A 13,728-nucleotide genomic window follows, 5' to 3' on the forward strand; every position below is an offset into this window, starting at 1 on the left:
CCCATTCCTGACACAGCACACACACACACACACACACACACACACACACACACCACCCTTCTTTGGGTTAAGGGTTTCCTAAACAGACAATCCAGCTTTGACACGCGCACGCACACACACGCACACACACATATACACGCAGACTTACATTAACATTTGAAAGAAGCCGAGCAAAGCCACAACTCCCAAAGGTAATGCATCCTCATGACAGCATCCCTGGACAGTGGAATGCAACATGACTGGAGGCTGGTGAGAAAAATATCTCGGCAGAACAGATGGCGTTAAGGGGTAGATGACTAAGTGAGTCTGCTCTGGGGCGCATTTACATACAGAGGATTCAGTCCATATGAAACAAACCCAGATACACCCCCCCCCCCCCCCATGTTGTTTGGTTGAGCAAGCAGGTGAGAACTCCGCAGTTGTACTGGTGTGAAGACTAAAGCAGCCAGTCTGTGTAGAGGTTGCCTTGGTCCACATCAGAGGAAGCCTTAGTGTGGACTCGAGCCAGTTGAAGGATGTGCATGTGTGTGTTTTTTTTTTTTGCTGTTTTTTTTGCTCGAGGTGAGCCCATTTTGCCAGTTTTGTTTGTCGCAAAACAACAGTTCTGATATGAGTTCCAGAGGACGTCCTCGGGATATCTGGGCCAGAGTATACAGTATAGCTATACTCAGCAATGCTGTCCGGCAAAACAGTGATGTTTTAAAGATGTTATTTATAGATAACTGGAGGAAAAGGGATTCATGTGCAGAACAGGGCAGTAATGGGTCATGTTGGTTAGTGTATATACTAGGGGTGGGAATCTCTTGGCACCTCACGATTCGATTCGATTCCGATTCAGAGGTCAACGATTCGATTCTAAACCGATTCTCGATTCTAAACCGATTCTCGATTCTAAACCGATTCTCGATTCTAAACCGATTATCGATTATCAATTCTAAACCGATAAAACGATTATCGATGCATCTCAATTTTTAAAACATTTGAGTTTGCTACTTAGAGTCTCAAAGCACTTCCTACTTTGTGTTTGATAAATCAACAGATCTATTTTTTTATTAGAGAAAAAGTTTTTCCTTGTCACAATTATGACTTTCTATGAACAATGCAATAATCGATGCAGCTTGCATTTCAACACAAAATGAATGTGTAAAAAAAAAAAAAAAAAAAAAAAAATTTTAATTTTTTTTTTTATTAAAAAATCGATTATGAACTTTTCTGAATCGAGACAGAATCGTTCTAAAGAGAATCGAGAGAAATCGAAAAATCGATTTTTTTCCCCACCCCTAGTATATACACACACACGTTTACGCGTTTGAAACTGAGACTGCTTTTAGATGCCTGCTTCTGTGTGTGAAGGTATGTTATGAAATGAATGTATGTATGAGCGAAAGAGAGTGATGGTTGAATGTGTGGCCATATGTACCAGCATGGCTTGTGATCACTGCTTGTCGGAGACAGATGGAACTGTGTGTGTGTGTGTGTGTGTGTGTGTGTGTGTGTGCGCGCGCCAGAGCAGGAGATGACTGTATACATAGGAGGAAGACTGAGGGAAGAATGTGTGTGTGTGTCTGTATAGAGAGACAGCATGAGATGACTATGCATAGGAGGAAGATAGAGAAGTGTGTGTTTATGTGTGTGTGCAGAGCCGACCACAGTATGTGCGTATGTATGATATGGGGCGGGGGGGGGGGGGGGGCTGTAGGCTGTGGGAGTTGAAGGGAAACATCAGCTACATGCCGCAGTCATGCGTCGACAGGGGGTTTATTTGTAGACACCGCATCTCTTTCCCACTAAGTGCTCTTCCCTGCTGCTGCAGGAGTTACTCAGGGTGAGGTTCTCAGGCAACACACACACACACACACACTGTCATACACACAGACTCTCTCTCGCTCACACACACACACACACACACACACACACACACACACACACACACACACACAGACTGTCATACACACAGACTCACTCTCTCTCTCACACACACACACACTGTCATACACACAGACTCACTCTCACACACACACACACACACTCAGTCTAATACACAATCACACACAATTTCACATTCTCACACACACACACACACACACACACACACAGAGGGTGTGCTGCAGACTTCCCATGCTTTCCCCTAGCCGCATGTCCCTGATGGAGCGTGAAGCATCTCTACCCTCTTGCCCTTGGTTGGGAAGCCATCTCGCCAGACTTTTCTGACACGTTCATCCATTTTGAAAAGTGCTGCACCGCCCAAATGTGACAAGCGTTCAAGTTTATTTTCACACAGTCTCCTGACTGAAAAATGTCATCTAAATCTGTATTTATTCAACTCTCCATTTTTTTTCATTTGATGGCAGTGTGATGGATAGTGATCGTTTGGGGCTGCTGAGCAAAAAGTTAGATGATGCACCCATTAAGACACGCATGTACATGCTCGAAAAGTGTTGTCGTCATGGAGCGTAAATATTTGTGTGGTTTGAAGTCTGTGACAGGAGGTGAAGTGGGTAGCAACAGGCCTGGGGGGGATGTGGTGTGTTGTTTTTCTCACACATTGGAAATAGACTGCAGTACTTTTTGATGGTGCCTCCATTTAACCCCCTCTTGCTATCGGGTCCTATGGTAGGCTGGAAACCTGGCTACCTGGCTGGTGAAAGGCTGGTATTGCCTGAATGTGTTTGCATCTATGTGCGTGTGAGATCCCTCCCATATGTGTATGATCCTGTGTGGGTGTATTTGTATTTGTGTCTGTCTGTGTGTGTGTGTGTGTGTGTGTGTGTGTGTGTGTGTGTGTGTGTGTGTGTGTGTGTGTGTGTGTGTGTGTGTGTGTGTGTGTGTGTGTGTGTGTGTGTGTGTGTGTGTGTGTGTGTGTGTGTGTGTCTCGGTATTTGTCTGTATGTATTTTTGTGGTTGTGTGTTTGAGGTGTGGGGTAAGTTCTAATCTCCAGCAGACACAGTGGCACTCCCCACTCCACCTCATCACTGCTCTCAGCAGCAGCGGCAGCAGCAGCAACAGCAGTGGGCACAAACACAGACAGGAAGCAGACCTGGCGGCCTTCCAGTTGTCAGCAACTCATCCACGTTGCGTTTTCCACCCATTAGACGAGAAGTGTGGGGGGGGCTGGTGTTTCTCGCCGTATATCCCCTCTTCAGTGAGCACAGATTTATCCAAGAGGGCCGGTGCTATCCCTGCCCTGCCTATCTAATGGGAATGAATGTGTGCGATCAATGGCGGAGAAATGCCGATCAGCTGACAGGTGTGGATTTTCCAGCCTTGATGTCGTTAGTAGCGGCTTTTGATGCTGCTCGTGGCATTAGCAAAAAACAACCCGAGGTTGCCAGCATGTCCTCATCGCCTCGACACTGTGGAGCCTTTTGCCCCCCCCCCCTCTTCCTGTAAAAGAATCTATTATTTATCACCGCTTGGGATTGTAGGGCCCTTTTGCCACGATGCAGAAGGCTCTGACCAAATCGTGGAATCCAGTAAGTGAAACGGAAATCAGAGTTAAACGCAACATTTTCAAATACAATGACAGGAGAGAAATACATTCGATAAAGTAATAGTCAACTTTTGAGGGGCCACGTGAGGGGACCAGCACATCAAAGATAGCCAAAGACAGCTAGCCAAAGTTAACTCGGTAAATCTCATTATATCAACCTCTTGCATTCGGTGGTTTTAAAATTAGAATAGAGTTTGCCACCGAGATGGCGTACTGATGCATCTCCGTGCGTTGTGAACCAAACAAGAAATATGTAATATGTAGACTGACTCTGGAAACTGAAACCGGCCATTGGGGCATCATCTGAATTTGAGACTTGCATGTAGACCAACATGTTGACCATCATAACACAAGTGGCACGGTGGCTCAGTTGCTTGCACTGCTTGCACTGCTGCCTCACAGCAAGAAGGTCATGGTTTGATTCCCGCATGGGGCGCTGTTGGCTCTGGGGGGCAGGTCCTCCCCAGAGTGCACAGTGCTCAGGTGGGCTATCTCCCGGGCCTTTCTGTGTGGAGTTTGCATGTTCTCCCCGTGTTCACAAGGGGTTTCCTCCACTAAGAACCCCAACAGTAAAAACATGCAAAATAACAGAACTCATGTCCATCCCTGACCAAAGATGGACAGTTCACTTCACTTGGTCCCCGGGCGCTGCAAAGCTGCCCACTGCTCCTGGGGGGTCCTTGAGGAAGGACGGTCCAGGATGGGAAAAAGCAGAAAATAAATTCACAGCGACCTCAGGCCTACCTGCGTGTGTGTGTGTGTGTGTGTGTCCTGTGTCGCCTCCATATATGCACGTGTGTGTTCCAGTGTGTCATGTGTGCCATTAAAAACCTGACAAAGGTCTTAATAATTATTATTATTATTATTATTATTATTATTATTATTATTATTATTACTGACTCAGTACAGGTCTTGCAACCGGAAACTGTCCTAACTGTCCTGTTTAACATAAAATTTAATGATGAAGAAATTGATCAAAAAAACAAATCTAAAACCAAATTTAAAGTCTACAGAATCCTGCAAAAAGAAATACAAAAAAAACGAATTTCATAGGGCCCTAGGATTTGTAATATAAAATACATCTTCTTCTGCGCTCCATGCATATTTAATTTGTATTTTATGAATGGCTTTGTAAAGACTTAAATTTAGCCTGACAAGATTCAACCTCCTTTTTCGCGCCCCCTCTCCCTTTCAGGAGCGCTTGAACAGGGCACTTGGCTACCAGTGGTGTTTACTGTCAGTCTTTCACGGGTGACAGAAATGTCGAGCATCGCCTCAAACTTTCCGAGCCGAGTGGTCAAAGGTTGCCCAGTCCTCCAGGGCAAGAGTTACATTTACAGCGACTTGTCACTCGATACTTCATTTGCGTAGCTGCCGGCTTTTTCTTATTGGCAAAGTACAATCTCTCATTGAAGCTGTGCAACAAATCTGACCCGTTGAGCTGCGTTTTGTCTGACATGGTTAACCACATTGGCATTATTGGGGGAAAAAAATGCTATGATGCAATTTCAGAGCAACATAAAGAAATCGGGGTTAGTTGTGTTGTGTCGTTGGCCTTAATGCAATGAGAGTGAACTTTCTTTGCTTCATGCTTTAAATATAAAGTTGGCATGGATGCTACCAGGCCCTGTGCTGGTTTATGAATGAGGGAGCTCCTAGATTGGGTTCATGGTGAGTGCGTTTGGCACTACTAACAGGTCTCTGTCACTCTCCAGTGAAGAACAGATTGGCAGTGCACCGGGAACCTGACCGAGGAGGGCAGGGCACCCAAGCTTTGCAGGGACACCCCTTGTGTGTGGATGTCGCTTGTCGACAATATCGTTTACCTGACAAAAGAAAGCCATGTTCTCAATTAATCACTGGTTAAGCCATCTGTTTCATTCTTTAACGAAAGCTCTTGTCCAATTACATCGGCACCGTAATGCCGTCTGCTACCTGCGACGCTCCAGCTATTTGTTTCTGTTGGCAGCTCCTCTGTAACATTAACTCGCTGGTGTTCCTTTAATTTGACTTTGTAGTGTTGTCATCTCTTCCCAACAAATCGCTTTTTTGTGTGTGTGTGTGTGTGTTTGTGTGTGTGTGTGTGTGTGTGTTCTTTTGAGTGTGTGTGAGGAGCTCTACGCGTCTGATGTGGTATCGCTCTTAATTTACCCGCTACTGTACGCTCCGTGTTTGGCACCAGATGCAGCCACTCTGCTGCCTGCTGCCACGGCAGGAGGACATTTTTATCTGCCTCTCGCAGAACAACAGGAGTGGTTTCTTGTCAGAAAGCTGGAGATGAGCGCGCTCCAAGGCTGTCACAGTTTGCTGAAGGGGCCCGGCAGGCCCGCAAAGCCACCGATTTGGCGGATCGTTTCCTGTGGAGGCGCAGGCGGCTTATTCTCCAGTTCCTGCGAAACACTTTTAACGTCCTCCTGATTCGGTGCCGTATTACATATTCATAGGCTTATGTCAAGAAGTCGCTGTTCTGCAGTAGAGTGCATTAAACCTCTGAATCTCTCCCCCCCCCTCCCCCACCTCCAGTTTATTCTGTTCTTGGTTTTCCTCAGCTAAAACAAAAATGCAAAAATACAGCTGGAGTGAGTGCTGGCTGCTCTTTCATGATGATAGCCAGTAGGGGTGGGAATCTCTTGGCACCTCACGATTCGATTCGGATTCAGAGGTCAACGATTCGATTCTAAACCGATTACCGATTAATTAAAAAATCGATTATGAACTTTTCTGAATCGAGACAGAATCGTTCTAGAGAGAATCGAGAGAAATCGAATAATCGATTTTTTTTCCCACCCCTAATAGCCAGTGGGAAGTCAGAAGGGTGCCCTACTGTGAAACTCACTGGCTAGCGATGTCATGACTCTTCTTCTTCCTCTGCCCTGTCTTTCCAGATGTGTCAGGGGCAGCTATGGTGGCCCACGGCCACGGGGGCCCGGTTGAGCGAGGGAGTCTCGGGTCGGTGCTGCGAGACCTGGTGAAGCCGGGCGACGAGAACCTGCGGGAGATGAACAAGAAGCTGCAGCACATGCTGGAGGAACAGCTGACCAAGAACATGCACCTACAGAAGGTGAGTCCCCGACGCTGGCTCCTATTCATACGCTAATGTGTGGGGCTTGTCCCGTTCAAGTGCTCTGGGTTTGTTTTCAGAGGTGATAAGACATAAGACATCCCGAGGTTAACAGAACCCTACCAACACTGTGTAGTGTGTGTGTGTGTAGTGCTTCCAGTAGATAAGATGAGCTCCCAGAAGCTTGACTTGAAGAGAGTGAAAAGAGGGCAAATGAAGAACGGCAAAGAAAGAAAGAGGCAAAGAGAGCAGGAGAAGGTAAATAGAGAAAGAGGTAGAATCCGACATCTTCCTCTGCCACTTAGTAACAGTGTACCCAACTGTTGGGTGTGTGTGTGTATGAGTGAGCGAGGATCTATATGTATATGTGAGTATGAGCGAGAGCTCTGGGGGTGTGTGTGTGTGTATGAGTGAGAGAGCGTTTGTGTGTGTAGGAGGTAGTGCTGTCATGCAGGGCCTTGCAACTGCTCCCAGCGAGTTGCATTCATCTGGAGCCAAGCGGTGGGCGTCTCTAATGCGGAATGTGTTTATGGATGCAGGAATAGAACGCGTTCCCTAGGCGCCGCACGGGACGACGGCGTTTGAAAGGATTACACCCAGTGCTCTCGCTCACCAGTGACAATTAACCTCTCCCCGTTTTCCCCCCTCACGGCGTCGCCATGGACACGCATCGCTCACACCGACACACGCCGCCAGTGACCCTCCTCCTTTGTGGATGTGGAGAGGTGGAAAAAACACGGCTTCCCTGTTTAACACCCAGGGTGATGTGTGTTTTGTTTGTAGAAACACATGCCCGTGTTTGTAAATGTGATTTGTATGTCGGTTCATCTCAGTTAAGCTTGCGTTTCTCTGTGTGTGTGTGTGTGTGTGTGTGTGTGTGTGTGTGTGTGTGTGTGTGTGTGTGTGTGTGTGTGTGTGTGTGTGTGTGTGTGTGTGTGTGTGTGTGTGTGTGTGTGTGTGTGTGTGTGTGTGTATGTGTGTTTGAATCAGTTTCTGTGTCAGTGTGAGTGTGTTTTTTTTTTTTTGCTGCCACTGTTGCCTGAGCTGGAGTCTGGATCCTTGGCAGAGGGGGTGTGCAGGAGTGTTGCGTGCCCAGAGGGAGTTGTAGGTTACACAAACACCCGGTTTTTAACCTTGGCAAGGCAGGGAAATGGCGGAAAAGTGAGGAAAGGCATCGACCAGCGCTCGTCATTGCGAGAGAAACTTTCTTTTTTTTTTTGGTCGTGCGCCACAGTGGGTGTCCACTTCAGTCAGCGCGCGTTGTCGCTCTGGTGGGCAGAACAAAGCGCGTCTTTGAGAAGCTGCTCTAAAACGAGCCTCTTCTGACGAGTCTGATTTCACTAATTCCCTCATCATTACCTCCCACGATCGCAAGTAATCTCCGTTAACTACCCAGCGAGAGGCAGCGCACGCACACGTGTTGCCAAGGCTGCATCACGGGTCATTTTTTTAGAGGACTGTTCCCCCCTAAATATACCACTGCAGACAATGGCAGGCGCTGTGGCAGGGAGAGAGCAGCCGTGTGTGTGTGTGTGTGTGTGTGTGTGTGTGGAGCTGCTGGCTGTTGCGTAAGCCGCCCCGCACCACCAGTGGAGAATCATGTTCGCGTCGTGTCTCGTTCACTGGCTCCTCAGTCTAACATGAAAGAAATTGTGTGCGAGATCTGATGAAAGTGTTTTTAATGCATCGCTTGAGTGTAGAGAATCTCTCCTCCCTTCTCGGGCAGCATAGCTCGTTACTGTAAGCCAGGGGTACTCAATAGGCGGACCGCGGTCCGGATCCGGACCCAGACGCAATCAAATTTGGACCGAAGCCAAAATCAACATTGTAATTTAATCATGATCGAAGTAAGTTTTCATTGGTGCGTGATTTCGCGCTATATATTTTTTCCCTAGTCGATGTGGTTTCTATCTTCCGTGCCAAATCCAGAGGTCCAATCAGGAGCTGTAATAACAACATCACTATGACAACTCACTCACTCAATGTGAGCTCTGTCCCATACTGTCGGCCATGCAGGTTGTGTGTGTCAATGGCAACAACGCGGGCAGATAGATTTGTGAACGGTATCTTTTTCTCAGCAAACGAAAATCATGGCATGCTTTAAACCCGACAAAAAACGAAAAGCTGAATTTAAGACAGAGTGGACTGACAAGTATGCATTTGTGCTGCCTGTGGGGAGCACAAAACCGATGTGTTTAATCTGCAACGAGACGGTTGCCCTTGTCAAAAGTGGTAACGTGAAACGTCACTATGAAACAAAGCATGCACACTTCGAACAGAAATACCCGCAGAACTCTGAGGTAAGGGGCAGAAAAATAAACTATCTGCAATCATACCAAGCAATATGCAGTGTAATAGTTAGATCAGCCACACACCAAGAGCGTGCATACCTCAACATACTGTTGTGAGTCTGCCTTTTCAACCATGAATATGGGGAAAAACAAATACAGGAGCACACTCACTAATGAACACTTACATCAGTGCCTCCGCCTGGCCTTCACACCTTTTATGCCCAAGTTTAAACCACAAAATAGTGTCACCTTTCACACAAATAAGGCCAGACCACATCACCTTTTGTGCATAGTTTGAACGTTTTTGTTGGAGTTATGTTTTTGGATTTTGACCTTCACTGTTCCGGACCCTGGACTGAATGGAAATTTGGCGAGTGGACCTTTTGGGTTTCTAATTGAGTACCCCTGCTGTAAGCCTTTCCCCTCCCTAAGCAAACACCTTCTTCCCTTCTCTACCCTCTAGTCCTCTCAGGTGGCCTGTCACTGACGACTCTTTAGGGAGATGTGTATTCAAACCCCTCGGAACACCCGAGTGCTGCCCATCACAAGAACCACTGCTAAGGCCTAGGCACAGAATGACCAATGAACTTTAAGGGCCATCTTCCTCTCTCACTTTCCCTGTTTCCTTTCTCTCCCTCTCTCGCTCCCTCTCCCCCCCCCCCCCCCCCCTCTCGGTCCGTAACCCGTTCTCCTAATTTTCTGATGTGGGAGAGCAGTGGCGACGAGCTCATGAATATTTACTGTCTGTAGGGCCCGCCAGCTCAGAGACAAACAGCCCAGTTAATATTTGATGGCTGTTGCTTTAGAGTGCGCACACAGTGGATGGAACATTGCCTTGTGCATTGTGTGTGCGCGCGCGCAAGAGAGAGTGAGGCAAGGAGAGTGTGTGTTTGTTTGTTTGTTTGTTTGTTTGTGTGTGTGTGTGTGTGCATGAAAAGGTATTGTGTTTTTACTTTCTGTTTGGGTGTGTGTCTGGACGAGAGTGTGTGTGTGTGTGTGTGTGTGAGGGAGAGAAATTGCTGTTGAACTCAAGCCACTGAGCTTAATGACCTTTCAGCACCCATGTAGGAGGTTGTGTTATCACTTCAGCCCCAGCTATTCTGTCAATAAACACCATATCAATTCCTTTTTAATTGCCGTGGTAAAAATTGAAATACGAAGCGCTCTAAAACACAGAGGCTCTCCAATTTTTTATTCTTTTCGGGTGTCACATGACGCCATCATCAAACAGCGGTTGTATACATTTTATTGACGGCACTGAAATCAGCCAAACTTGGTAACACTTTACTTGAACCCTGTTTCATAAGACTGACAAGTCCATGTCATAAACATGTTACGGTAGATATCATACACTTCATGACCGCTTATGTCTAATGATTTCACAATGATGTTATGTTGCCATTATCGGTTATTGTCATGACAACTCTCCTAATTTTATATGCCATAATGGCTCAGGATAATGTCATTAAGATGAGGTTACTACATCACTGGACACTGATTGTTAACTGATTGATACATATTTATGACACCATATAACAGCTGCCATGACCGCATTATGACATGGTTATGTTAGTCTTATTAAGCAAGGATCAAATAAAGTGTTCCTTAAAACCTTTCCCCTTCCTGTGTCATTTTTTTCCCCACAGGACTTGGAGGTCCTGTCTCAGGAGATTGTCCGCATAGGCAAAGACTCAAACCCCAGGAAGGAGCCTGAGATGACGGGCTAAGGTTGGCCACGCCTCTCGTCCTCAGAAGAAAAATGACACACACACCTCTTCCACTCATCCTCTCATCATTCTGTTTCTACGGCTACCAGGAGGATTCTGCCCGTCCTTGTGTATGACTCAAGACTGATTCCTCCGGCCGGGAGAGAAACTGCAAAGTTGGAGTCGGGTGACTGACAGCGTGTTTGCTCTTTTATAACTTATTTACTACTGAATGTATTTACTGTAACACCTGTTTGTTGTTGTTATTATTTTTTCTTGGATGTTTTATCTCTGTAACCTGTAAAAAAAAAAAAACCGAGACAGGTAAAGTACTAGAAAATGGGGGGAGGCCCCCAGTAAAAAGGCTAGCTAAGGCTGCTAAGAGATCTGAAGACCGGGGTGCAGGGAGTTGCAGAGGCACTAGCTGCCCCAGGAGAGTGAGGGGGGTGTGGGGGAGAGAGGGACGATTCAATATACCACTGACTGAGATCCACAGGACAGATTGGCTGACACTCTGAGCTGCAGCAGATCAAGCTTTACTTTCCACTTGCCTGTAAGCCGAGAGGCTCTTGCTTGCCGTGTTGGCCTCCCTGTGCTTTCATTTCATACACAAAAGCTCTTCTATCTTTTTCACTGTCGAAAGCTCTTGCTTGATTTGTTAGTTGTTTTGATTATTTTATGAGACTGATTGCTGTACATACATACATGAATTGCTCCTATTGAGGCAACTGTAATTTATTTGCTTCTGAGATCGAAACTCTTTTGTCTACAGTAATATTATGAACATGCTAAAATACAAAAACCAAAATGGATAGCTGTTTGACACACTTTATGATCCCTGATCCTAAAACGAGTTCAGAAAGTCATTTTAGTTCATCTGGAGCTCATTAAGGTGAACGGTTTAGAAAAAAAAGAAGGAAAAAAAAAAAAAGGAAAAGGAAAAAAAAAAAAGAAGTCCTATTTGCGGTGATGAAGCTTTTATAGCATGGTGCTCATCGTGGCATCTCCATGGCAGGGCAAAGAAACGTGAACCCCCACCCCCCCCCCACCCCCCCTTATTATGTCATCATTTCTGGTCGCCCTGCCCGTCACTTCTGTTCTCCCCTCCAACCTACTTGAACGATGCAGCCGACCATAACTCAATGTTCCCTGCTTAGCACCAGCACACTACGACAGCAACTTCACTAGAACCAGTGCGGATCTCCTCCTGAGGTTGGAACCGAGTCAAATGAGGTCGGAACGCGGGAAGCACTAGACCTTGTTGAGGCAGCTTTAGCTTGCGGCGCTTAACCCTACCGGGATGAACAGACGAGGGCAGTTGCCGTTTGTAGGGTGTGTAATTCCCACTTTATTTGCAGTCACCCCCAGGATATTACGGGTCAGGTAATTAACTGCTTGAGGCTGTCGCTCCACAACCCGCCCAACTCTGCGCATGTTCGAGACGCGCTTGTTCGAGATCATTCCACTGTTATGCGTATGGATGTGTGTGTGTTTCATTTGTTTTGTATACGTTTTATCGAGCATCGAGTGTGAAACAAGTTATTCAGTGTAACCCGAGTGCGAGTCTCAGATTTGACTGTTTGACAGCTGGCCTGTGATGTTGCGAAGACTCGGCTGAGCTCCAAGTGCTTCCGATGGAGGCTGACACAAGATGGGGAACTCTTGGAGTGTGTAACGCCTTGCTTCAAATGTAGTGCAGTCAATCCGTACTCTGTGTGTTTGTGTGTGTGTGTATGTGTGTGTGTGCATGTTTGTTTGTGTGTCTGTGAGTATGTGGCTTGTAAACTTGGGCTGTCTAATCTTGTACTATTCTAATCACTTGATCGTCCTTGTTCCCTCATATTGTTTTTCTTTTTTTGCATATGTATACATGAACTTGAATGCAGTGAACACACTATCTGTGCAAAGCCCATTTTTTTTATTTAAAAGGTATGCCTTTAGACGGTGTTCCATGGAAATGTTGTAATGAAAAGTTTTTAGTTAGGGGCAGCCGCTTTTCCTAAGATGCATCTGGAAAGGTCCGTGTCGGACCCAACAAGTGTCCGGTTGTGCTGCTGTTATTCAAGCCTTCAATGAAGTTGCATTTGGAATGTATTTATTTGTCCTTGCATATTTCTTTTACCTTAATTCAACTGGAACCTGGCTATCAATCTCAATATTTAACTTGATTATTATTCTCAGCTGTAAATCATTTTAAGTGATCATACTAACTTTCTGCGATCATGTTTTATTAATAATTTAGTTTTGTCCTGTATATGAGAAATATCTAACAATCATTTGCATGTTCCTTGATCAACACCTTTGAGAAATATGACTTCATCATTCGTTAAGATAGGCCCTACAGAGACATATGACTTCAAATGCAATTGAACTAACCTTCACTTGCCTGGCCTGTAATTTTAAGCATTTGATCAGCCTTCATGTTAGTATTTAGGTATTACTTTCCCAGGAAAAAAAATTAAAGAAATCTGTCAAATACTTAAGTGCTGTTGTTGCCTTCCGTTGTTTTTTTCTATTGCAGTTTTATCATCTGAACTGCCAGATCAGTTCTATAAGTACAGTTGTAACAGGCCCATGGCAGTCATGTCTGTGATGAAACTCAGCACTCTGCAGTAACTTCCCTCCAACCCCCCCTACCCCCTTTACATATTTACATTTGTGCATTTGTCAGCTGACTACTCAGCAAAATGATGACTTGCAATGTCAATAAAAAAAATGGCAGAACATAATCATTTCCTGTTGTGGTTATTGGTGCCGTGTGTTGCGATGGAACGGTACATCATTCTGACAGTTTCACATTCCTGGCATATAGGTTACTGATGTTGCTGAGAGCACGTGATGCATGAGAAATGTGCTTCAGTTTGACATGCGTTAACATGCTGCGCACAATAACTATATATGGCACAGTGAAATGAACAATATTTACATTTTATAGGTAGTTTAGTAGGCTGAACATTTTATTCTTCCAATCCAGTAAAGGCATTAGCGTTAGCAATATTTTGAATCAGTTGGTAGTTGGAAGTCTTGTAGAATCCCTGTTTGTGTGTCTTACATTAAACCGTGTATAACACTTACTGAAGAGCACCATGTACCGCTTTTTTTTTTTTTTTTTTTTACCCCCAAATAGCTTTGCATCCCCCCTGCTGCTCTCCTCTCTTTATAAGCGGACAGAGGCTCGT

General features: G+C 45.6%; 1 protein-coding gene across 4 annotated transcripts in view; it reads left to right on the plus strand.

The window, feature by feature from the left end:
- The window catches only part of gripap1 (GRIP1 associated protein 1), a 53,000-nt gene extending 39,722 nt beyond the window's left edge, over positions 1 to 13,278 (plus strand). For 2 of the 4 annotated variants that reach the window (XM_031565878.2, XM_031565876.2), the window contains 2 exons: positions 6,377 to 6,552; positions 10,490 to 13,278. In XM_031565878.2, the coding sequence (XP_031421738.1) occupies positions 6,377 to 6,552; positions 10,490 to 10,570 (257 nt within the window). In that variant the 3' untranslated portion in view covers positions 10,571 to 13,278. Of the gene's footprint in view, positions 1 to 6,376; positions 6,553 to 6,703; positions 6,813 to 10,489 lie in introns of those variants that run through there. The other 2 variants (XM_031565875.2, XM_031565877.2) reach the window with 2 other exon arrangements.
- Positions 13,279 to 13,728: the final 450 nt, after the last annotated feature.

Source organism: Clupea harengus, chromosome 4, assembly GCF_900700415.2.
Source record: "Clupea harengus chromosome 4, Ch_v2.0.2, whole genome shotgun sequence".
Taxonomy (NCBI): Eukaryota; Metazoa; Chordata; class Actinopteri; order Clupeiformes; family Clupeidae; genus Clupea; species Clupea harengus.